General features: G+C 38.7%; 1 protein-coding gene across 1 annotated transcript in view; it reads left to right on the top strand.

Annotated features, from left to right (window-relative positions):
* Window positions 1–1,651: 1,651 nt before the first annotated feature.
* LOC126092723 (uncharacterized) overlaps window positions 1,652–27,151 on the top strand; it is a 213,023-nt gene continuing 187,523 nt past the window's right edge. The window contains exons 1-2 of the mRNA XM_049908447.1: window positions 1,652–3,419; window positions 3,540–3,737. Coding sequence (XP_049764404.1) covers window positions 1,652–3,419; window positions 3,540–3,737 — 1,966 coding nt within the window. The remainder of the gene's footprint in view (window positions 3,420–3,539; window positions 3,738–27,151) is intronic.

Genomic DNA, 27,151 nt, shown 5'->3' with positions numbered 1-27,151 from the left:
CAAAGGCAGTGAAAATGGGCATTTGGCATTTCGCAGTATATCTTCAGAACAAGATAAGCCCATTTTGGACAATGTGAGACTTCAGGATGCAGATGTCAAGAGCAATCAAATGCTTTCTGAAACAGTGACTTGTGAAATGAGTACCAATGACATAGACAATGAGAACAAGCTGAAGTGTACATCTGTAAAACAAGGGAAGATAGAAATAAACAGTAATCAGGAAACAACAGGAGTTAATGGTAGCACTGTTAATATTAAAAGTACAATACCTAAGAAAGGCTACAAACCACTGAAACAACAAAGTAAAAAGGTTGGCACTTCTTTGAAGAGAGGTAAACTTAGTATCAGCCGTCAAACAAGTGTTACTGAGAAATGTATCAAAAGTAGCAGATTGGAAAATGAGACACACTCAAAACCTGAATTATTTCTTGAAGATGATGTTGCTAAAGTGACAAATAGCTCTGGAAAAAGACAAGATATAACTTTGATCTGCCCTTATCGTGAAATTCAAGAAGACAATAACAATGCATGTCAGAAATCCCATGAAAATTTAGAAAGTGAAGGAATTAGAAACATTTCTGTGGTAGCACAAAGAGAAACTGCAGCTGTAAGATGTAAGGATGTACTTGTACAACAGGTTATGTCTGAAAATGTGCAAGATATTTATGTAAAACCTGTGGAAGAACCATTTAACAATGTAGAGGAGGCCAATTTTAAAATTCCTGTTAGTGGGACTGCTGTACCACCAGGATCAACTAAGTGTAACAAGAAAGAGAAGATAAAAACAAAGAATGATGCTCTGAACACTAAAACAACAGGTGACAAGTTGTGTGATAATACAGAAATTAGTGCAGGACAAATGACAGAAAGATGTGTAAAAGAAAGTCAAGGAGTATTAGGAAGTTATACAATTAAGTTATCACAAAAGGAAATGCTAGGACTAAAAGATAAGTGTGCTAATGCTTTTGGGCAAGATATACAAAGCAATGATATGTCTCTAAGTTCATCAAATTCTAGTCCTCTTTTCCAACCCATTAAAAGGGATTCACATGCAAGTTTTGGAGAACCAACTAGGAACAAGTATTTTAACACTGATAAAAATTCCAAAAGTGTTGAGACTAAAGTAACACTTGAAAAGATATGCAAAAAAAATAATGGGAAGACTGAACATAGGATTTCTGGACGACGAAGGCTTTTCTCATCAGAGGGTGGCATTGAAATAATAAATGTGCTATTTAGTAGCAAGAAATATGAACAAGGACCAGAAAAAAAACTCTCAAGAACTGTGTCCACAAAGAAGACAAATAGAGCAACAAAAAGACCTGTGCAACATGATGTGATCTGTAAAAATGGGTTCAGTAGTAGAAGCTCACGAAATAATAACGAGAATTTTGAGATTTCAGAATCTGATTCCAGTTGGCACAAAATATTTCCAGCAAATAACAAAACAAAATCCAACTCCAAGAACAAAAGTAATAGTAAGACTTATAAGAATAAGAAGATAACAGCAGATAATTCTAATAATCACAACTTTAGAGGGAGAAAGAATAAAGTAGTGCCTGAACTTTCAGATATGGATGCAAGTTGGGAAAATATATTTCCCCCTAATTCCAAAAAGAGATTCAAATATATCTCTACACCAGAAGTCAGGATGTCAAAACACCAAAAGCTGACAAAGTCTAACACTAAAATACTAGAACAAAAACAGAAAACAGATTCTGCAGTAAATCCTCAAAATAACATGATGAATAATAACATGGTTACAGAGTGGTATTTATTGCCACAGCAGGTAACTCACACTGAAAGGATGAGAGGTGATTCTTCTGGAGATGAAGACAATCTCTTCAGTTCTAAAGATGTAATGAAAGGGGCATCTGAGATGTTTTTTGGTAAGAAAGAAGATAAAAGTTCGTTTGAAGATTTTCCGTCACTTGTTGTGGAAAAAGAAAAGAAACTAGGTACTGAGCCATATAAATATTTTGGTGATACTCAAACAAAAGACACTTTTGGAGAAATGTGTCCTGTAGCTAACATTGTTACTGATTGTTCAACGAGAACAAAACTTGATGTTACTAAAAGTTGGAATAAAGAATCGGATAATGCTTTTTCAAATAACTCGGATGTCAGTTTGGAAGGTGAAGATTTGACATCCAAAAGAAGAGTGGATATTTCCCATTCAAGTGATGACAATGAGAATCATCGTCGTAACCAACCACTACTGCAGCGTTTATGGAAAGAGAATTGCAATAAAGCACATTGCAATATGTACAAAAGGAAAAAGTCAAATAATCAAATTCTCAAAAAGAATGAAAATCAAGACTTAATTAAAGACGATAGTTCTCCATCTGTATCTATGAGAAATAAAGTGTCTTTAAAACAAATTCCCGAGAGGAAAAGCTCAAGTGATTTTGGTACACAGTGTGTCCTTCATAATCTTAATACAAAATCATATAACAATCAAAGCAGGAACAATCTCTGTGAGACAAAAACTTCTTATAATTCCATTATGAAAGTTTCAACCACATATAGTCCTTCTAATGGAACATTCATTACAAATACAAGAAATTATGATCCTGTACAAAGCACTGCGGAATCCAGTAGACCTGCAAAACTTCATACCTTCTGTGAAGTTAAAAAACCTGTTTCAAGCACAAACACAGCGAACAGTACCAATATACATGCAAGCCATACACATAATGCAGACAATACAAAACTTGTTGTATCTTCCACTAAAGTAAACCGCCGTACTACTTCAACTCCTTATAGTATCCCAGGCTCTGTGTGTTTCAGTAGTAAAACTGGAATTTCCCCTATAGAAAGTGTGAAAAATTATTCTACATTCAGAAAAAACAGAGATAAATTTGACATTGGGAATTCTTTGGACAAACCAGTTGGAACAGTCAGTTATCAGATGAAACATGGTTTCAGTAAAAATAACTTGGAAAATAGTGGTCTCAAATTACCCAGTGTGGCGAGAAGTGAAATGTCTGATGCTGTTGATGAAAAAAGGTGTAAAGAAATAGAAAGCTATTCTAAAAAAGAAACAGAACCACAGACCAAATGTCAAGAAACGTGCTTAACAACTGATAGTAATGAATATTCCCTGGAAGAAATAGAATCGAAAAACAGCCAGTGTCTAGAAAAATCACTGCCTCCTCCAAAACATTTGAATAAGAACCACAGATATGAACTGCCTCTTGTACCAGAATATGACCAGGAAGAGAAACGAAGCTGTATTGCAATAAGACATATAGGTAGTGAAACGAAACTTACTGTAGGAGAGAAAGACAAAAAATCTATAAACTCTGCGCTACGTGGGGCCAATAATGAAACAGAAGTGTCAAATAATCATTCAGTGGAAGAATGTGAGCTGTATTCTGCATCTTTGTCTTCATTTTCATCAAGAGTGTCCAGTGAAGGTAAAGAAACGGATAAATGAGTCCTAACTTTTGACTTATATGTTGACTATACTTTAGAGCATAATTCCATTATATCTTTTTGCATTTGTTTTTACACCATTTTTAAAATCATTTTTGTAGTTTCCGCTGAGTGCCATCTGAATTCAGACATTTTAATTCCATTGAAAAGGAGTAAATCGAATAAATGGAGTGTTGTACAGAAACTGAAGGATACAGAAACATACTGCCATAAAGAAAAAATTGTTTCCAAGAGGAGCAGGGAAACAGTCAAGTACAGACACTCCATAATAGCTTTATCACAAGAACAAGGGAAAACAGGTAGATTTTTTTTGTTCCAAGTGTTTTGTACACTAACAAAGTTATTCCCACATAAACATGTTTTTGATTACATTTACTATCAAAATAATTTTGTTGCTTCTTTGAAGATGCAGTCAGCTTGAAATTATCTATATCATATTCCTAGGTAACTCCTCCACCTCTGCTCTTTTGCAGACCCAACTATTCAACAAACTTTGTCCAGATATGTGATTTCTTATAGTCATTCATTTCTACACATTCCCAAATTCTTTTTTAACTGCTTGTTTCAAGTAAAAGATCTTTTATTTTTGTCCTTCTAAATTAATCATTCACATTATGTGTAAGAGTACTTTAACCACTTGTTTAAGTATGACAGCTGTTTTGGAAAACATGCCTGATATCTGTAGGCCACTTCTAGTACAGCTTATTGACCTGAACATAATCTTTTTATATTATTTCCATTTCAGCATGACATCTGTTTCTGCAAAAAGGCATATGCCAAATTCTATATTTCTCAATTATAAGATACCCTAATGCTAAGTAGTGGCTTAAAGTTAGCATCATATTTCAAATGCTTTAATGTTATGATTTGCCTGCAATTAATAGTTGCAGATGTTAACAAGTTACACTACAATCTTATATTAAGACAGTGTTGACAATTAAAACTTTGATGAGTGCTTGTAGAAGGTTATCTTCATGAATTCATAGTCATTTTTGTTTTAGTTTCTTTTTTGGAGAAACTGTTTCCCTTTATTACAAGTTGCAACATGGTTGCAGCAAAGTTTTGCCAGTGATCCAAGAAGGTATTTATGTTTTTGTACATATCTCAATAATTACCATACTATTTTTACATTTCCACTTTATGTTAGTAGCGGATTGTTTGTACTAAGGACAAACGACCGTTAGGGACTGAAATTAATCACCTGATGCAGAAAAACCGTTTTAAGTGGTCCGTAACTGCAATAAAGAAGTATGTGATAGTTTTTTGTTAATGCACTCAACAGATTAGGTTTCCAAGAATTGTTTCTCCTTTATTACTGTATACTGTGACTCACTGCACTTCTGTGAAGATTCTCCTTCTTGACAGGCTCTACATAATAGATGGACAGATGGATGGATGGATGGATGGACGAATGAATAAATGAATGTATGAATGTATAAATGAGTTTGATATGCTTACATTGTGACCAAGTTTGATGACATTAATCAACTTTGAAGTACTTATGGCATCTACACTGAAGTGCCAAAGAAACTGATATATGCATGTGAATTCAAACACACAGATATGTCAACAGGCAGAATACGGCGCTGCGGTCTGCAGTCCCTGTATAAGACAACAAGTCTCTGGCGCAGTTGTTAAATCACTTACTGCTGCTGCAATAGCAGGTTATCAAGATTTAAGTGAGTTTGAATGTGGCATTGTAGTCGGCATGTAAGTGATGGGACACAGCATCTACAAGGTAGCGATGAAGTGGGAATTTTTCCATACAACAGTTTCATGTGTGTACCATGAATATCAGGAATCCGATAAAATATCAAATCTCTGACATTGCTGCGGCCGGAAAAAGATCCTGGAAAATGGGACCAACAATGACTGAAGAGAATAGTTTAATGTGATAGAAGTGTAACCCTTCCGCAAATTGGTGCATATTTCAATGCTTGGCCATCAACAAGTGTCAGGGTGTGAGCCATTCAAAGAAACATCATCAGTATGGGCTTTCGGGGCTGAAGGCCCACTTGTGTACCCTTGACAACTGCATGACACAAAGCTTTACATCTTGCCTGGGCCAGTCAACACTGACATTGGACTATTGATGACTGAAAACATGTTGCCTGGTCGGATGAGTCTCATTTCAAATTGTATTGAGTGGATGGACATGTACAGGTATGGAGACAACCTCATGAATCCATGGACCCTGCATGTCAACAGGGGACTGTTCAAGCCGGTGGAGGCTTTGTAATGGTGTGGTGCATGTGCAGTTGGAGTGATATGGGGCCCCTGATACATCTACACTCCTGGAAATTGAAATAAGAACACCGTGAATTCATTGTCCCAGGAAGGGGAAACTTTATTGACACATTCCTGGGGTCAGATACATCACATGATCACACTGACAGAACCACAGGCACATAGACACAGGCAACAGAGCATGCACAATGTCGGCACTAGTACAGTGTATATCCACCTTTCGCAGCAATGCAGGCTGCTATTCTCCCATGGAGACGATCGTAGAGATGCTGGATGTAGTCCTGTGGAACGGCTTGCCATGCCATTTCCACCTGGCACCTCAGTTGGACCAGCATTCGTGCTGGACGTGCAGACCGCGTGAGACGACGCTTCATCCAATCCCAAACATGCTCAACGGGGGACAGATCCGGAGATCTTGCTGGCCAGGGTAGTTGACTTACACCTTCTAGAGCATGTTGGGTGGCACGGGATATATGCGGACGTGCATTGTCCTGTTGGAACAGCAAGTTCCCTTGCCGGTCTAGGAATGGTAGAACGATGGGTTCGATGACGGTTTGGATGTACCGTGCACTATTCAGTGTCCCCTCGACGATCACCAGTGGTATAGGGCCAGTGTAGGAGATCGCTCCCCACACCATGATGCCGGGTGTTGGCCGTGTGTGCCTCGGTTGTATGCAGTCCTGATTGTGGCACTCACCTGCACGGCGCCAAACACGCATACGACCATCACTGGCACCAAGGCAGAAGCGACTCTCATCGCTGAAGACGACACGTCTCCATTCGTCCCTCCATTCACGCCTGTCGCGACACCACTGGAGGCGGGCTGCACGATGTTGGGGCGTGAGCGGAAGACGGCCTAACGGTGTGCGGGACCGTAGCCCAGCTTCATGGAGACGGTTGCGAATGGTCCTCGCCGATACCCCAGGAGCAACAGTGTCCCTAATTTGCTGGGAAGTGGCGGTGCGGTCCCCTACGGCACTGCGTAGGATCCTACGGTCTTGGCGTGCATTCGTGCGTCGCTGCGGTCCGGTCCCAGGTCGACGGGCACGTGCACCTTCCGCCGACCACTGGCGACAACATCGATGTACTATGGAGACGTCACGCCCCACGTGTTGAGCAATTCGGCGGTACGTCCACCCGGCCTCCCGCATGCCCACTATACGCCCTCGCTCAAAGTCCGTCAACTGCACATACGGTTCACGTCCACGCTGTCGTGGCATGCTACCAGTGTTAAAGACTGCGATGGAGCTCCGTATGCCATGGCAAACTGGCTGACACTGACGGCGTCGGTGCACAAATGCTGCGCAGCTAGCGCCATTCGACGGCCAACACCGCGGTTCCTGGTGTGTCCGCTGTGCCGTGCGTGTGATCATTGCTTGTACAGCCCTCTCGCAGTGTCCGGAGCAAGTATGGTGGGTCTGACACACCGGTGTCAATGTGTTCTTTTTTCCATTTCCAGGAGTGTAGATACAACTCTGACAAGGTGACATGTACGTAAGCATCCCGTCTGATCATCTGCATCCATTCATGTCCATTGTTCATTCCAGCAGACTTGGGCAATACCATCAGGACAGTGTGACACTTGACACATCCAGAAGTGCTACAGAGTGGCTCCAGGAGCTCTCTTCTGAGTTTAAACACTTCCGCTGGCCACCACACTCTGCAGACATGAATATTATTGAGCATATCTGGGATGCCTTGCAATGCACTTTCAGAAGAGATCTCCACGGCCTCATACTCCTATTTATGGACAGCCATGTAGGATTCATGGTGTCAGTTTCCTCCAGCACTACTTCAGACATTAGTCGAGTCCATGCCATGTTGTGTTGCAGCACTTCTGCGTTCTCATGGGGGCTCTACATAATATTATACAGGTGTACCAGTTGGCTCTTCAATTTATTATGATCATTTAGGTATTTTGCAGCCTTCCTTTCCACACAAATTCTATGTAAATGCCAGCTTACCACATACAAAACTCTCAGCAATTTATTCTCATGTTTTAGCTCTAATGGTTTAAGTTTCAGCTTTCCAGTTGCTTCTGCATTTGTTGTCATTTGGCACAACTGTACCTCTTGACACATATTGTGATTTTAATTTTGTTAATCCACATAATTCTTAATTGAATGACATTTCTCTAAAGTTTAAAGTAGTAAATTAATATCATAACTCTCTCTCTTTACAGTTTACTTAATGAAATAATACATTCACACTATTATATCTTCTTCCTCAGTTTAATCTGCCACACCATATTTTAGAATTGTCAACTTCTTCCAGAATGCCACTAAATTGTCCTCATCAGCTAGGGTTCTCAGTTGGCCAGCTCGGTATGTAGTTTTACCTATGCAATTCCACCTTGGTCCATTGGCTATATAATGGCAGTCACATTAGGATTTAAAAACTCAGGTACAATGAGAGTTGTAACGGAACATATTAAAGGCTTTACTGTACCAAAGTATGCGATACCTTCCAAATTCAACCAGTTTAATGAGTATTTATGATTATAGAAAAGTTATTGTGTATGTTAACAATGATTGCATAACATGTCTGCATAAACAGTCAACCCATTAAATTATACTGAGTAACTGACCCACACAAAAGTTTATGTCACTTGATCACTGATACAGAAAATGTCATCATGTAAAAACACTAAGTTCATCTTAAATAATTAATATGAAGTACGAAAAATAGTGGCCAACGTAGGTATTTTGGATCTCCTTAAATAAAAATCACCCAGTGAAACCTATTTGTTCACTAGGAGCGTTTTCACTCAGTATTCACGTAATCAATCCTATTTTAGACGAAAACCAATGTAATTCTTAATAATTCATGTTACTTACTTATTTATGCAAATTAGAGAAGTCAATTGACAAACTTCTAAAAAACGGCCTTTTTGTAACAAAGAATTATTCTGTCAAGTCAACAAATCTGTCTGTCATTTTAATAACATGTTAAATTATGTCACTCGATGCAAATTAATAACTTTTCTGCACAAATTATGAGAACAGATGTACATGTGACTTGTAAACTATATCTCTTTTTAGTAGTTCTTTGACAATGTTATAAATACAAGCAGCAAGAACGGTCGGGAGGCAGTCGGAATGTCACTTTGGTAAAGTGTGTTTGTGTGTTATTGTTTGAGGTGGATAAACAATGCAAAGAACATGTAACGGAAGTTCTACTTTGTGTTGAGTCATGGTCTTTGGTGGACAGAGTCAAGATGGCCACCAGAGTAATAAATATTTGAAGTTTACATATTTGTTGGTTTCGCTTGTTCTTTATCATCAAAAGCACATAAAAACACGGGACCTCATGTTTTTAACCCTAGACAACCAGATGTAGAGCCAGCATCAGCATCGAGAGACAGCAGCGATCCAGCAAGTAGCAGCGATTACTACAACACAATGCATTTTAATGGCGCCAACCTAACATCAAGTGCTAACAAGCTCCGTAAATGGGAGTGAAATAGTGCGATTATAGCAATTAGCAATATCTACGACCAGGCGACCATTACAGAGTCCATCGTCAGATATGAGAATCCTCTCACTGGAATGTGAAGGGATGTTATCAAGCAATAGAATAGCCTTCTGTGTCAATCCTTTCTCTTCTAAAATTTGCTGAACTTTTTATACTAAATGTCATGGAACCAGTTTTTGAAAATTTAATTATCCATTCAGGCTCCTTTTTGGTTGTAATTACTGCACAGGGAGATCCTTATCTGCGATATCCTTGAATGCTCAGTTTTTTTCCAGTCACTAGTAGTATCACTTTGTGGTTTGTAAAAGCATTAGCTGTTTAAATTATTTTCTTGTTGGTTTAAGGTTTTATTTAGCTGCTGGTTTGCTCCTAGTAGTTGAAGTGAGTCAGAACGCTTCATGAAATCTGTCACCCAACATAATATGAAATGTATTTACCTTTTTCTTTTAATCCGGTTGCCATAGTTGATTCTCTTGAAGTAGAGGTCCTGCTAATGAATGCCCCTGTAGTCGGGTGTGTAGCCAAGGAAAAGTTTTACTTCTTCATATTCTGCAGCTGCTATTGGAGCAAAAGAAGATAACTTCTAACCATATCATGAGAAAGCTCTTCCACTACTATCCCTTTACAAATATATATTTCCTTGAATAGGTGTACAGATCATTAGAGTGACTCATGAATGTGATTAGAACACAACTCTTTTATATGACATATGCCTTAAAGGCTCAACAAGACATTTCAAATTTCAATATATTTCATTTGTCACAAAATCATCTTGTGTTTTGTTTTCATGCTTGGAGGATGCTGTTGCTCTTCAACGGTCAAGCTGTGACACCGAAATGTAAAATGACCTCTGACAGCAGGTGAAGCTGTTTATTTTTCACCACCTCTTGCTGTTTTCTCATATTCCACACCTCCTGTTTAATGTCTGTACACACAAAAACCAACACTCACACACAGTATATACACTTTGATGTATTTTCTATGTAATATTATTCTGTTACGATCATCTTTCTTTGTACTACACAAGGAGTGTGAAATGTCGTTTGCCTAAACAGCACGTAACACTTCATATTCCCCCACTTAAGTGTGGAACATTCCTGCTCCAACCATTTTTGTCTCTACTATCAGGTAAGTCTATTGAATTATAGAACAGTTTTTGGGGAAACTTTCATATTGTGACCACCAGTCATTATACAGCTTCATACTTCTGTATTCACTACACTTACACTCCTTCAAAGGGTATTGACTGTGCCAAACCTCTATACCATTACAGATGTGGGCGTACCCTTATTTCCCTAAAAGAAATATGATACAGGTCATTCCTTCAGTGGATTCAACTGACCAAGGTATAGACCGCACCTCATAGGGTCCGTCTAAACTTACCTTTCTCCTACCTACATTAAATGGTACAGATCATTCCTCCCACAGATTCACCTGATCAAGGTATAGACCATTCATCTTACAGATCCGCCTACCCTTTTTCTCTCCCATACCTCATCCACCATTTGGGTATGCCCCATGTTAAATTCATCGGTAAACACAGTTGCTAGCCCCCTTTTGCTATCTTTTCACACTTTAAATGATAAGTTTCTCCCATAATTGCTTTCTGCTGTCATTACCTGATTGCTCTCTTATCTATATGTCTTAACTCCTCTCTTCTAACTTCTTTTTCTTTTTCTTACTCTTGGTTATAACACATACAACATTACCACATACACGTGCTTCTCATGCTTATGTATCTTGCTTCTGCTTACTGATGCATTTAGCTTATCTTTTACTTTCTTTTAATTATTAGTTTCAGACACTGCAAAAGATTACTAGTTATCAGACCTTCTTGTTCTCTTGCTAACACTTAAGATATTGATTCTTATTTGGCTATGAATGTTAAATCACCATCAGTTTGTCTTGCATTCCATCTCTTACTTGAACTCTTCTCCCTTACAACGTGTAGTGTGACTAACATATGTCACTTCCTTGAAATATTAATTTATAGTTAAGCTTATTAACTAAGCTCATGCCTACCTCTGTATACTTACCAATTATTATTGAATAAACCCTAGACACTACACATACAGGTGTTAGGGTCGTATTTTTGATTCTGTTTCTAGAAAAAGGGTTAGTAGAAGGTACAAGATTAATAAAAGTTAACAGAATAGTCAAAGAAGGCAGAAATTCCCCCTGAGAGAATTAAAATACAAATACGAAAACAATTTAACTCGGACAGCCAGTGGTCGTCAATCCACCAAATTTGCAAAGGGTGCAGACTCTTCTGGGGCTTTAAATCATTTAATCATATCTCTGTTGTATAGTGCTTTATCTTGGACTTTATCAGGATCTATTACATATAATACTTTGGGATGCAGTATGTCCTGAACTTAAAAGGTGCACTGTAATGCAGAAAAAATTGGCATGTTTCCTTCTTTAAATTCAAGCTATGATGAAAATCCATACTAATACCAAATCATTTATTTGAAAGTTCGGTACAGTAGACTTATCATTAAAAGCTCTGACTCTTTTTTGTGCCTGTGTAATCAGATTCTCTTGTACTTTCTCTTGCAACTTTTCCAAGTCAATCGCCAGTGATTTTGGCCATGTAAACAACTACAACGAGAGCTCTCCTATGAAGGTTTTATTCATAATTTCTACTGGAGCTAATTCATTATTCATTACATGAAATTCTGGTGCTAGTTGTGTCCAGGTAATAAATTGAGGACCATTATCAATTAATAGGTGTCGTTGTTTATCCACATCTTCAAAATACTTGTGCAAACAATACATTACTGTATTGGTACATGCGTGTTTAATGGTATGAAGTTTAACATACTTTGAGCAACATTCAGCACCTTACCAGTGTTAGTATTAAGTGATTCTACTTTCTCTTTTATAGCAGAATTTTCAAATTTGTGCAATTGTTCCTCCAAATTAGATAGTGCTTCAGGATTGTTAATTATTTTTCTAAATTATTTGCGTTTTTCTGAAACAGTTACATGCTTGTTTGCACATGAGATTTGCTCTTTTACTTCTTCATGAATTAAATTGCATTAGTTATTGATCTCATCCTTCAACTCCCTAGGCAACAGCATCAAAGTACTTGCAGTGCTAGTTAATTTAGCATCTATTTCCTATTGGACATGTTCTGTTATCTCTAATTTTAGTTCTTATTTCATATTTTGTACCTTTACAGATAGTTCATTACTTTAAGACTCTACTCTAGTTCTTTAGTATTGGAGTCTGCTTTTTCAGATAATTCCTTTAAACGAGAATTCATTTCATCAGACATTTGTTGCAAAAATCCTGTAACCCATTCTGGAATCTCAGTGGCCATTCTTCTAGTAATGACTAGTATACATCACAAATATTTTGAATTTTGTACCCTCACTTTTCAAAGTGGATTTCTTTATTTTCTGAATAGCTAACCCTTTCTGATGCACTGCACTCTCTCGCTGTGTAGCGAATGCAACCGCATGTACGTGGCAACTCTGCATGTGTGTGACAATGTACGACGACGATTTGCACTGCCTGGTGTAGCTAATGTCTCTAACACTGCGATAGGTGGACTACCGCACTGTGTCATACAGCAGCACCCCTGCAGCATTGCTCAGCTACTACTGCGTCCTTGTTCATGTCAAGATTCGAAATCTTCTTCTCCGAGCCCACCGAAACATTCTTCACCTCCACACCTGCTGAGAAATTACTACATCGTAGTTAAAACATTATTTATTCATGTTTTGACATTGTTTACTTGACATGTAAATTTAACTGAAGTTCCCATAATATTTGTACCACAGTTATATAAGTATCGTTTGTCTTCAGTTTCCATGAATTGTCCTGATATTTCTTAATGGATCGTTACTGAGTTTTACATCCATTCACTTATAATTTCTCCTTTTGTTTAGCCCTTGTTACCCTTAGTGATGCTGTAATTTATCACTCGCTGAATTTCAAGATTTTGTAAAATTGTAGGTCTTTATTTTATCCACATTCTGTACGCTAGGAGCCAAATGAAGTGTTTTTCTTGTTGACATAAGGTTTTGTATAGCTGCTGGCTTGCTCCTTCTAGTTGAAGCTGAGTCAGAAAATTTCATGAGATCTGTCACCCAATGAATTATATTACTTATTTACCTTTTTCTTTTAATCCGGTCACCGTATTTATTTGATTCTTTGGAAGTAGATGTCCTGCTGATGAGTGCCTCCAAAATCCTATGTTTAACTGAGGAAAGGCTTCATCTTCTTCGTGTTCTACAGCTGTTACTGGGCCAAAAGAAGATAATTTCTACTCATATCAAGAAAATGCATGTCCACTACTTTCCTTTTTACAAACATATATATCCTTGAATGAGTGTGCAAATCATTAGTGTGACTCTTGAGTTAGAGTAGAAAACACCTTTTCTGTAGACAAATGCCTTGAAGGTTCAACATGAGAATCCAGATTACAATATATTTCATTTTCATTCTTGCAGAGTGTAATTGCTCTTTGACAGTCAAGTCACCACCAAGCCGCAATGCTGAAACATAAAATGAGCTGTCCTTAGCATGTGAAGCCATTTATTTTTCACCACCTCTTGCTGTTTTCTCATATTCAACACCTCCTGTTTAATGTCTGCACATAGTGTGTGTGTGTGTGTGTGTGTGTGTGTGTGTGTGTGTGTGTGTGTGATGTTGTGTTGTGTCAACTTACTCATGGTTTTATTTATTTATTTATTTATTCAGCAATGCATTGTCAACTCGAGAGAGTCTTGTATATATACAAAATTAGTTATCTTTTACTCTTTCGCATGTTATTACTACCTGAGGATTTACTTGTGGGGCATATGCCTACCATTTGGTCTCTAGAGTCAACTCTCAGTACAGGCTTTAGCCGACAGTCATGGAACATTCTTCCTCCAAACATATTTGTCTCTATTATCAGGTAAGTCTATTCGATTATAGAACTAGTTTGGAGAAAACTTCCATATTGTGACCACTAGTCATCATACATCTTCATACTTCTTTATTCACGGCACTTACACTCCTTCTGAGGGCATTCACTGTGTCAAACCACTATACTGTTGTAGATGTGTGCGAACCCTTATTTATCTTCTTCTTCTTTTTATTTTTTTAAGATACTGTTCATTCCCTCAATGGATTCCCCTGACCAAAGTATAGACCATCCCTTCTATGGGTCTGTCTGAACTTACCTCTCTCCTACCTACATTAAATGGTATAGATCATTCCTCCCATGCATTCTCCTGAGCAAGATGTAGGGAATTCTTCTTATCGATCTGCTTACCCTTTTCATCTCCTACTCCCATTTTTGCTATCTTTTCACACTCTAAATGATAAGTTTGTCCAATATCTGCTTTATGCTGACATTACCTGATTTCTGTCTGCATATATACGTGGGTGGTTTGAAAAGTTCTCGGAACAGAATGGAAAAAAGGTACTTACATCACTAAAACTTTTTTTCTTTTTCAATGTAGTTTCCTTGTAGATTAATGCACTTGGTCCAATGATGTTCCAGTGCCTTGATCCCATCTCGAAAATGAGTTTCCTCCAGGTCTGCAGAATAGTTTTCAACTCTGGCTATCAGTTCTTCGTTTGAGGTGAATCTTCGCCCTCCAAGAAATAGTTTTTGTTTAGGGAAGAGATGGAAGTCTGGAACGAGCCATATCAGGTGAATAGGACAGGTTTGACAATAATTCATACCTTAGTTCATATAATTTTGCCAGGGTGACAGCACGTGTGTGCGGCGTGCATGGTTTTGATGGAAGATGACTTTCTTCCTTGCTGAACCTGGCCTTTTTTGTGTATCTTTTGTAGCAATTTGTCCGGGAGGTTAGCATAGTATTCTCCAGTAACTGTGTGGCCAGTGGAGAGATAATCTACAAACAGAATCCCCTTCGCGTCCCAGATCACTGATGCCATGACCTTTCCCCTGAAGGAATTGTCTTGGCTTTCTTTGATGGCAGAGAATCAGCATGTTTCCACTGCTTTTACTGTTTTTTTTTGTCTCTGGGTTATAATAGTGCATCCAAGTTTCATCTGTGGTCACAAACTGGCCCAGAAAATCTTGTTCGTTTCTCCTAAAAAGGCCAAAAATTGTTCCGACATGTCCATTCTCATGTGTTTTTGATCCAGTGTCAAGAGTCACTGCACCCATCTTGCAGATAATTTTTTTTCATTTCTAATTCTTCAGTTAAAATGTGATATACCATTTCAGATGACATCTGGCAAGTGTGAGCAATTTCACACACTTTCAATCAGCGATCCTCCATGACCAATTTGTGCACTTTTGCAATGATTTCTGGTGTAGTGACACATCTTGGCCAACCACAGCGTGGATCATCATCTAAGCTCTCCCAGCCAAGTTTAAATTCATTTGTCCACTTGGCAACAGTTGAATATCAAGAAGCAGAGTCCCCCAGTGTATTCTGGAAATTGGCTTGAATGTTTTTTGCTTTCATACCTTTCTATACGAAGTGCTTAATCACTGCTCAAATCTCGATTTTTTCCATCTTTGCAAATCACTATATGGGAACAACAACAGAGCCACATCACCACCACAGCTGTCTTCCAAGAGCACCGATGTGGCATGTGTTTACAGGCAACAGTCCAATGAATATCATGTGAACACCTCATTGCGCTAGTGCTGACCTCTTGTGGTGATTCCAATAACTTTTCAAACCACCATTGAATCTTAAATCCTCTCTTCTAACTTCTTTTTTTTCTTACTCTTGTTTATAACATATAAAATATCACTATGTACACATACTTCTCACACTTATGTATAGGTGGGATCCAAAATTTTCGGGACTGGTGCTGCCATCTGGAAAGTAGGAGTAGTAGATCTTTGCACCGCTAGGTGATAAGAGCTGCATATCTGATCTACATCTACATATACATCTACATTTATACTCCGCAAGCCACCCAACGGTGTGTGGTGGAGGGCACTTTACGTGCCACTGTCATTACCTCCCTTTTCTGTTCCAGTCGTGTATGGTTCGGGGGAAGAACGACTGTCTGAAAGCCTCTGTGCACGCTCGAATCTCTCTAATTTTACATTCGTGATCTCCTCGGGAGGTATAAGTAGGGGGAAGCAATATATTCGATACCTCATCCAGAAACGCACCCTCCCGAAACCTGGCGAGCAAGCTACACCGCGGTGCAGAGCACCTCTCTTGCAGAGTCTGCCACTTGAGTTTGCTAAACATCTCCGTAACGCTATCACGATTACCAAATAACCCTGTGATGAAACACGCCACTCTTCTTTGGATCTTCTCTATCTCCTCCGTCAACCCGATCTGGTACGGATCCCCCACTGATGAGCAATACTCAAGTATAGGTCGAACGAGTGTTTTGTAAGCCAACTCCTTTGTTGATGGACTACATTTTCTAAGGACTCTCCCAATGAATCTCAACCTGGTACCCGCCTTACCAACAATTAATTTTATATGATCATTCCACTTCAAATCATTCTGCACGCATACTCCCAGATATTTTACAGAAGTAACTGCTACCAGTGTTTGTTCCGCTATCATATAATCATACAATAAAGGCTCCTTCGTTCTATGTATTCGCAATACATTACATTTGTCTATGATAAGGGTCAGCTGCCACTCCCTGCACCAAGTGCCTATCCGCTGCAGATCTTCCTGCATTTCGCTACAATTTTCTAATGCTGCAACTTCTCTGTATACTACAGCATCATCCGCGAAAAGCTGCATGGAACTTCCGACACTATCTATTAGGTCATTTATATATATTGTGAAAAGCAATGGTCCCATACCACTCCCCTGTGGCTCACCAGAGGTTACTTTAGCGTCTGTAGATGTCTCTCCATTGAGTCAGTGTGTAGAGTGGCATTCAACTGGGAGGACGTGTTGCGACTCCACAGTGGTTTCCGTAATACTCTGTGTTTGGTGTGTGGTGATTTTACAGTGGATCTGCGAACAGAGCAGCACGTGTGTATCAAACTGCGTCTGATGATCCAACCTTCTTGTCACGGGTTATCACCAGTGATGAGAGCTGGATTTACAGTTATGACCCAGAGACAAAGCAACAATTGTCCCAGTGGAAGAGCCCGGGCTCTCCAGGACCCAAAAAAGTGAGACAGGTGAAGAGCAAAGTGAAGAGCATGATCGTCGTTCTTTGATACCAAGGGAATTGTGCACAAAGAATTTGTCCCACCCAACCAAACAATGAATTCTGCGTACTACTGTGACGTTTTGTGACAGCTCCATGAAAACGTGCGGCGATGACGGCCTGAACTTCGGCATCAAGGGAACTGCTGCATCACGACAATGCGCCCTGTCACACGTCCTTGCTCTCCAGGACCTTTTCGGCAAAAAACAAGATGGCGGTTGTACCCTACCCCTGTACTCACCAGACTTGGCACCGTATGACTTCGTGCTATTCCCAAAACTGAAACAGTTGAAAGGCCGTTGGTTTGACACTCTAGAGTGGATTCAAGAAGCATCACTGGCAGTGATAAACACCCTCAAAGAACAGGACTTACAGAAAACATTTGACGAGTGGCAAAAGTGCTGGTAGGACTGGTGTTTACGTGCGGATGGGATCTACTTCGAGGGTGATGGTGACCATTAGTCCAAAGGTAAGGTTTTCAACAGATGGCAGCACCCGTCCCGAAAATTTTGGATAGCACCTCGTAAGTTGCTTCTGCTTACTGATACATAATGCTTATTTTTACTTTCTTTTAATTACTAGATTTAGGCAATGCAAAAGATTACTAGGTATCAGACCTTCTCATTGTCTTGTTAACTTTTAAGATCTTGTTTTTTATTTGGCCATGCTTGTCAGCATGTCATCAGTTTGTCTTGTGTTCAATCTACACGGATTCTTCTCCCCTACAACATGTGGCGTGACTAACATCTGTCTCTCTCTTGAGTTGTTAATTTATAGTCAAGTTTATTATTTAAGCTCATGGCTATCTTCGTGAACATACCAGTGCAATTATTACTGAATAAACCTTAGATGTTATGCGTACAGGTGTTAAGGTCGTATTTTTAGTTCTATTTCTGGAAGAAGTGGTACTAGAAGGGATAATATTAATAAAAGATAATACAATAGTCAAAGAAGATAGAAACTGTCCTTGAGAAATCTACAATAGAAAAATGGAAACAATGTAACTCAGACGGCCAGTGGTAGTCAATCCACCGAATTTGCAAAGGGTGGAAACTCTCTTGGGACATTCAAGATTACAATATATTTCATTTGTCACAAAACCATCTTATCTTTTGTTTTCATTCTTGGAGAGTGTGATTGCTCTTTGATGGCCAAGCCACTGCCAAGCCGTGTCGCCAAAACGTAAAAGGCACTGCCCACAGCCAGTGAAGCCATTTATTTGTTGGCACCTCTTGCTGTTTTCTCTTATTCCACACCTCCCATTTAGTGTCTGCATGTACGAAAACAAGCACCTGCGCACAGCATATGTTCCACAACTTACTCTCTGCTTAATATTACTCTGTCACGATCATTTTTTCTTGTACTATAAAAGGAGTGTGAAATGCCGTTTACCTAAATGGCATGTAAAACTTCGCCATGCACAATATTATAATGCATTCTGTAGATGACTTACATGCAGGAGGTCAAACTTTACTCTAAAGCAAAGGTTCTGGTTGGTAGACATTTTCAATACAGACTACTTTTGTCTGCATTATAAATTTGGTCTGGTGTGAAAGTCTCTTCTTCCACAAATTTTTGGAGCTCTTTGCGGAAGGAATCTGCTGCCACAACATTTGAACTAAAGTTACTGTCTTTGCACAGTAAGTTTACCAGTCCTGTGATGTTGTTTGAATCTGATTAGCCATCCAGATGAGGCATTTAATTCCCCCTCTAACCCTAGAGCTTCATGAAAAAAAAATTAACTTTTTTGGTACACATCGAACCTGAAACAATAACACCTTCTGATCATTTTTGTCTGAACTATTGCAAAAGAGCAGCATCTAATTCATCAAATATCAATCTCTTCATGCTTTTTTGTGAAGATAGTGTTGAAATAGACTCTTGTTTCCTGACAAAATCCTGTATTTTCTGCTTATTCTTTTTAATGTCTGTAACAGTCGGCAGTCAAATGGCCACTGAGGCCGAGTGGTTCTGGGCGCTTCAGTCCAGAACCACACTGCTGCTACAGTCGCAGGTTCGAATTCTGCCTTGGGCATGGATGTGTGTGATGTCCTTAGGTTAGTTAGGTATAGGTGGTTCTAACTCTATGGGACTGATGACCTCAGATGTTAAGTCCCATTGTGGTTAGAGCCATTTTTTGCAGTCAAATGCCATAAGCAGCACATATTTTAGCAGCAGTTTTCTCCTTCTCAAATCTTTCAGTTAATTACAATTTTTGTTTTGATGTCAAGACATGTTTCTTTCATTTTTCCATCATCTCTTTTACAAATTTCTTTTAACTTGTGTCATTGACACTTACACATTGATTAACATCAGAAAACTAAGTAGGTCTTCTTTTTATACAGAACAGGCTGGCCGATAGCAGTGGAAATGGTACTCTGTTGTCATGCAGCAGTTGTTTAAACAATCGAGTGTTTGCTCTTTTTTTAGTTGCACAAATAACACAGACCAACAAAAAATTTTTTTGAAGAACTTGTTTTACTTTGATAGCTGATCTTTATAGATTTTTATGAGCTGAATCCAAATCTAGCCTTAGTTTTTTGTATCGCCCATACTTTTCAAGCAATATGTTTTTTATTACATAGTATAAAACTCCTATGCTGTACGGTAAACAGGGAAATTAATGAAATGCTTTGTTACAACATTAGCATGGTTTGTATCTACAATAAGCTACTTAAAACAATGATATGTGTTAATAGAGGTTTCACTTGTCAGCTGGAATTAGTTTGTATTTTCTTTCTCTTTTTTCTTTGTAACTTGTTGTGGAGCTTTTTCTACGGTGAGTCAATTGCTGAACTTCTCAGTGAAGAGACCAGCAGTAGTCCCCCATCATGTTGGTGTCCCAGCGGCCTTGTTAGCATTTTTCCATCACATTAATGTCCTGGTGAAAACGCTCTCCTTGCTCCTCACTAACATCTCCCATATTGTCTGGGAAGTAATCAAGGTGACTATTCAGAAAGTGGACTTCCAGGCTCATTAAACATCCTAAAGTTTTAAACTTCTTTAACATTGTAGCTATAATAGAAACATATTCTGGGTCTTTTTCATGTCCTAAGAACATTGTAACAACTTGCTTGAATGATACTTATGCTTCTTTCTCAATTAAGGTCATCATGGATTCAAAGTTAACATCAAATATCAATTTTCTAATGTCAGTTCCGACAAAGACGTCTTCTTTTAGTTTAGCTTCTGAAAGGTGTGGAAACTTTTGGCAGATATACTTAAAACATTGTCCATCTGTAGGCAAAGTCTTTACAAACTGTTTCATTAGGCCCAACTTTATATGTAGAGGTGGTAGGAGTACGTTTTTTGGATCTACAAGGTTTTTGCATAGAATGTTCTTCTCATCAGGTTTTAAAGACGCCCTCACAGGCCAGTTCTTTCTACACCAGTGTTGATCCCTAGCCCTACTGTTCCATTCACACAAGGAACATGGAAATTTGGGAAAGCCACCTTGCTGACCAAGGAGCATGCATGTTACTTTTAGATCGTGACATATCATCCAACCATGAGCAGAATAGCCTATTTTATTTAGCACTATTTCTAGGTTTTCATAGCTTTCTTTCATATGTACAGAATGTCCAACAGGTATAGATGCATACATGTTACCATTGTATAATAAAACAGTCTTTAAACTAGTTTTGGATGAATCAATAAACAGCCTCCATTCTTCATTTTTGTATTCAGTACCAAACTCATTCATCAGACTGGGAATGTCTTGAAAAAATTTGGAAAATTGCTGCTCCCTCTTTCTATACATGTATATGCTGGTTGCAACTGCCAATAACTTCTTTTCTTTTAATCTAGAGCCAAGAAATTAACCTTCTTCTTTCATTGAGCCCAGATCCCTAACCAAATCATTAAGCTCGGTCTGAGTAAACAATTTGGGCTCTAGACTTTCTGTATTACAATGGAATTCATCATCATCTGGTTCATTTGAATCATATTGTACATCAGAAAATACTTCTGTTGGAATAAAATCATCTGGTGGTTCAGGAACTGGCAGATCTACACCATGACCTACTGGTCGGATGGCGGACAGAAGCTTAGTGTAGCTTATTACCTTCTTGTTTTTCGAATTATGACTAGAAATATCAACACTGCAAAAGTAGCAATCATCGGAATGATTTCTTGGCTTTTTTGGTTTTTTAATCACAAATTCACTACAAATATAACAAAAACTGTCAGCAGAGTTTTTACAACCACGGTTAGACATTGTACTGAGCACATGTACAGGAAAGAGGAAAGTGAGGTTAGGTTGACTGTAGACAAACCACCACCTGTTAACATAAAAATAGAATCGGCCTTTTTTGCCAGCAAACGTTTTTTAGCAGTGTTACCAATGTCATCTACATTCATTACATCTTCTTTTTAAGTTATTTTAACTATATAAAAGCTATAAAATCCTTTAAAAAATCACTTAATTTAATAAATGTAACTGTAAAATGTGAAGAAATAGTAGGCAATACAGTTTTTTAAGTATCATATTTGGATTTCCCATCCTAAAAAACATAAGAATAAAGTATTTTCAGCAAAATAGTTTTTCCATTGTTGTGTAATCCACAGTAAACCGTACTTCATTTTATTGAATACTTACATTTCTTCCGTTACAACTATAACTCTGTGATTTGACAAGACTACTGGCTGCAGCAAAAAAGGCATGTAATAATAATGTAATTGTAGCAAAAGGTTAATTCACTAGTGAAAATTACAAAATTATTCAACAGAATTGCTTGCTGGTAATATTTAGCACTGCATATAGACACATATATAATTATATGACTTATCCTAGCTTTCTGAAGTATTAGTTATTTCCTTAAGGGTTAGAGAGTAGTAGTTTGAGGGAGATTTAAAGGGAAGGCAATCACTCAGACCCCAGTATGAGAGACACTCACCAGGTGTTAGAATGAGGGGAAACAATAAAGAAAGCGGGAACAATAAAGAGAGTGGGAGAACAAAGACAGTACTAGCCTAGGATAGTGTCACATACTATTGTATGTTTCTACCTGGAGTACTAAATGTTTTGCCTCTTGCAGATAAGTACTTGCCAGAAATTCTGCCCCACTATTTTAAAATAATATAAAATGGATCAACAGAGAAATTCAGGGCAGCTCTAGGGACTTTGATGGACAAGATCACCAAAGACAACATAAAAATTTTGCTAGGTGGCTTCAGAGCACAAATAGGCAGCAGAGTAGAAAGTCACCAGAAAACAGTGGAAAGTTTCCTGCACACAAATACACCTGCAAAAAAAGCATAAAATTCATTGAACTCTGCCAGCAGAACAACCTGTAGATTATGTCAACAAGCCTCTGGAAATTCCCACAAAAACAGAAAACATGGATGTCACCTATACAACAGATGGGAAAATTCCAAGTAGACCATGTAGTGATTCCCTACCCAGTCCACAAAGAGATTCATGACATTCAGGTTTGCAGCAGTGTGAATGTTGATTCAGACCACTCAAGCAAATACATGAGAAGAATTCCATAGAAAGATTACACAAAAAACAAAAGAACTGATACCATGGAAAAATAACACTAAACACCCATGGTGGGACCCAGAATGTGAAAATGCACTAGAAAGATGCAAACAAGCCTTCAGGAATACAGCAGTAAAAAAATCCCCTGAAACTCTATATCATTTTAACGAGTCCAGAAAATAGGCTGCAAAAACTCATTAGTCAAATGAAGAGAAAGTACATGAATGAATAAGTGGATACTATAGAGGAAAACTTCCACTACCACAACATGAAAGAATTCTACAGGACTTTTGCAAGGAAGGTCTGTGGGTACACACTCCAGAACTTATGATTCAGAAAACAAGATAGAAATCTTGCATTAACTACTCAAGAGAACTGTCAGGAACTGTCATTTTATTTCTCTGATCTCCGTAACTACCCTGTACCAGAAACAAGGTTCCCAACACAGTACTGCAGCTCCACTCATCCTGAATCACTACCACCAACATGTGAAGAGATGTGCAAACATATACTTAAATTAAAAAACAACAGGACATGGTGAACATGGTATCATTGGAGAACTACTAAAGCACCTTGGGCCAAGGTCTTTACAGGAACTTCCACAAATAATCATGACTATCTGGCAAACAGAAAAACTTCCTGATGACTTGAAATGTGCACTTATCCTTTTGCTGCTCAAGAAAAGAAGTGGGGTGCATGTAAACAACTACAGAGGAATCTGCCTGCTACAAGTCACCTACAAAATTTCAGTGCAACAGGAACTAGGCAGGTAGAAGTACTAAAAGTACTAAAACAACATGCAGAAAAAGTTTTTCTGCAAATTTCTTTCAAAAAGTCTGAATTCTTCTGCTTAAAATTAAAAATACAAAAGTTAGACATGACATAAAGCAAGATAAATGGACTTTCACATTTAAAATATCTAGGTGAAATCCTTGAATCTACAGGAGCAGAAAAGATCACACGAGAGACTTGCCTACCAAAAATGAAGAGAGAGTGCAACACAAGACATATATAATATCCCTTCAAATAAAGATCAGACGTTACAACACAGTAATCAAGCCTGAAATACTGTATGCAAGTGAGACACTAACATTCCTTACAAAAAGTGTAATGAAAAGCATACTGATGTCAAACCTAGCAGAAAATGTCAGAAAAAGAAGGTTAAAGTTATATGGGCATATCAGTAAGCTACCACCAACAATACCCACCAACAGAATTCTGACATAAACACAGAAGTTCAAGTCAGCAATACCATGGACCACACAAGTGAGACTTGACCTACCAAAATCACAAATTGATCCAATAGAAACAGAAGACAGAAACATATACACAGACAAAATACACAAGTGGAATGTTAGGTTAGAAAATGAAGTCTCGAAGAAACCAGGGGCAAAGTGGACTGAAGATTGAAAGAGACTCCATCGAGAAAAAATGAGAGAATCATGGAAGAGCATAAAGAATGCTCAAATGAGGCAGAATGCTTTGCATATTCTTACAGGGTCTTGAAGCAAATAATAATATTAACAACAACAACAATAATAATAATAATGATCATGATGATGCAGAGAATAAAAACAAGGCAATCTATGAACTGATAAAGGCAAACAGAAACATAATAGCCTGCCAACAAGAGACAGGGATAAGGTAATAAATGATCCACACCAGGTAGCAATTTTTGTGAATGAGCATTTTTCAAGTATTGTAAAGAATTTGCAGCGAAAATATAAACAGAATTAACACCTGCACATATTTATGCACTGCCAATCACAGAACACAGTCAGTACAACTTACAAAAACTAAAAAATAAAGTACCAGTCTTAGTGTTAAAACAATCCTTATAGAACTCTGTCTAACAGACCTCAATTGTGCAGGCTGACCTCCGTGTCATCCTCAGCAGCTAACTGAATGCAGTTATGGAATAGGAAGTGGTCAGCACACTGCTCTCCTGGCTGTTGTCAGGGTTTGTAATCAGAGCTGCCACTTCTCAGTTGAGTAACTCCTCAACTGGTCTCACAAGTGCTGAGTGCATTCCATTTGCCAACAATACTTGGTACTCAGATGGTCACCCATCCACGTGCTACCCAAGCGTGACAGTGCTTAACTTTGATGTGATGGGAACCAGTGTCACCACTGCAGCAATGCTGTTGGCAGTGCTTATAGAGCATACATAATAAATAACGTTTTCACATCAGGGAGCTGTAATGAGTGTTTAAAACAGACAAGAGTTATTCCTGTACCAAAGAAAGGTAATTCAGACGAAATACAAAAGAACAGCCCATTTTTCCAACTGCCACCACTCGCAAAAAGTAGACTCTGTTGTGAAAGACAGATTAATAAGTTACTTGAAAAGAAAACAAATTAAGCTCAATGGAGGTTTACAGTTGATCAGTGTATAGTAAACTTACATGGTATGTGAAGAAAACAAATGCCATGTATTTCAGCTTCAAGATGGAAAATTACATTGTTCAGTTGAATGTAGACGATAACTCTATAAATTACACAAAACCATTTCTAGGGACAAGTATTCATTCTCTGTTGAAGTGTTATGAACATAAAGATCATTGCAAACAGTGTCATTAGAATGTTATACCTGTAGTGTCATATCATCAGTTTGTAAAGGCCTGTGCCTTCCTGTCGCATACTATTCACACCTACTCTTCATTTTTTACCTCTGCAGTTCTCTTCTTAGAAACAAATGTACAAAATATGAATACAGTTTTCAGACTACAGAAACAGACCATAAAAATAATTAAAAAAAATAGTAACTGGGCTCATTAAAAGATGTCTTCAGAACTGTAACTGCAATATCTGAGTAAATATGCCAATCAGTTAAGTGGAAAAAAGTTTGATATTTTCTGCATAAACAGCTTTTGTCATGATCTTGGAACACGATCTACACTAACATCACATTTAACATGAAGGAATAAATACAAGACTTTCTACCAAGGAAATTAAAGAAATTACCAAGAAAGTTTTAAAAATATGTTAAACATACATGTTAAGCAATACATTATATATAATAAAGGATTACATAGAGAACACAAAGTGGATGTTTTGCAAAAATTAAACATAAGTAAATTATAGATGGGCACAACAAAAAGGCTGTTAACAAGTAAGCTTTCAGCCAAAAAACCTTCTTCCAAACTAGACAAAACACACACACACACACACTCACATATATTCACAAAAATGCAACACGCACACACAACCGCTGTAGCTTGCTGCCAAGGCAGCGGCTGGGGCTGGGGTGGAGAGTGGGAGGGATAGCAGGGTAGGGGTAGGGGTGGGGGTCGGTAAAGTGCTGCTAGTGGGAGCATACAGGGGCAAGGTGGAGAGAGGGTAGTGCAGTAGGTGCAGTCAGCAGGTTTAACGGTGGGCAGGGGGGAGGGGGGAGCAGAAAAGAAGAGAAGTAAAAAGACTGTGGGCGTGTGGGTGGAATAGAGGGCTGTGCAGTACTGAAGTGGGAACAAGGAAGGGGATAGGTGGGTAAAGGGCAATGACTAAAGAAATTTGCAGATGGTGGTGGGAAGATGTATGGAACAGGTGTTGCATCTATTGCAGAGATGTGGGCCCTGAGGCAAGGATTGGCAGCATGATTGTGTAGGGATGGACAAGGATATCTTATCATTTCGGGGGGTGGTGGAATACCACTGTGGGAGGGGTGGGAAGGATGGTGGGTAGGACATCCTCATTTTAGGGCACAACAAGAGGTGGTTGAAACTCTGATGGAAAGTGTGAGTCAAATGCTCCAGTCCTGAATGGTACTGAGTCACGAGGGGAATGTTCCTGTGTGGCCGGACAGTGGGATTTTGGGAGGTAATGGGCGACTAGAGAGATAAGGCATGGGAGATCTATTTGTGTACAAGGTTGGGAGGGTAATTACGGTCTGTAAAAGCCTTAATGAAACCATTGGTATATTTCAAGAGGGGCTATTGTTCACAACAGATGTGATAGCCATGGGTGGCCCAGCTGTATGGAAGGGACTTCTTGGTATGGTAAGAGAGGTAGCTGTCGAAGAGGAGGTATTGCTGATGGTTGGTAGTTTGATATGAATGGAGGTATTGATGTAGCCTTCTTTGAGGTGGTGTGCTGCCCATTGCTGTACCCCAGATTTGTTTGTAGTTGATGCCTTCAAAGGAGGAGTAATTGTGGGTGAGGATATAGTTGGTCATGGTGACTAGTAAGAGGTTGTAGGTTTGGAATCTTCTGGCTGTTGACAAAGACAGTGTTCAATAGCAACAACACCATGGGCATTAGTGATGTTAGTGTAAAGGGAGGTGGCATCAACAGTGACAAGCAGGACACCATGTGGTAAAATATAAATGTCGTGTGACTAGTGCCTCCTGTCAGGTAGACCATTCACCGGGTGCATTCTTTTGATTTGACGCC

The sequence above is a fragment of the Schistocerca cancellata genome, chromosome 7 (genome assembly GCF_023864275.1).
Source record: "Schistocerca cancellata isolate TAMUIC-IGC-003103 chromosome 7, iqSchCanc2.1, whole genome shotgun sequence".
Lineage (NCBI taxonomy): Eukaryota > Metazoa > Arthropoda > Insecta > Orthoptera > Acrididae > Schistocerca > Schistocerca cancellata.
This window is presented reverse-complemented; position numbering and strand designations above follow the sequence as displayed.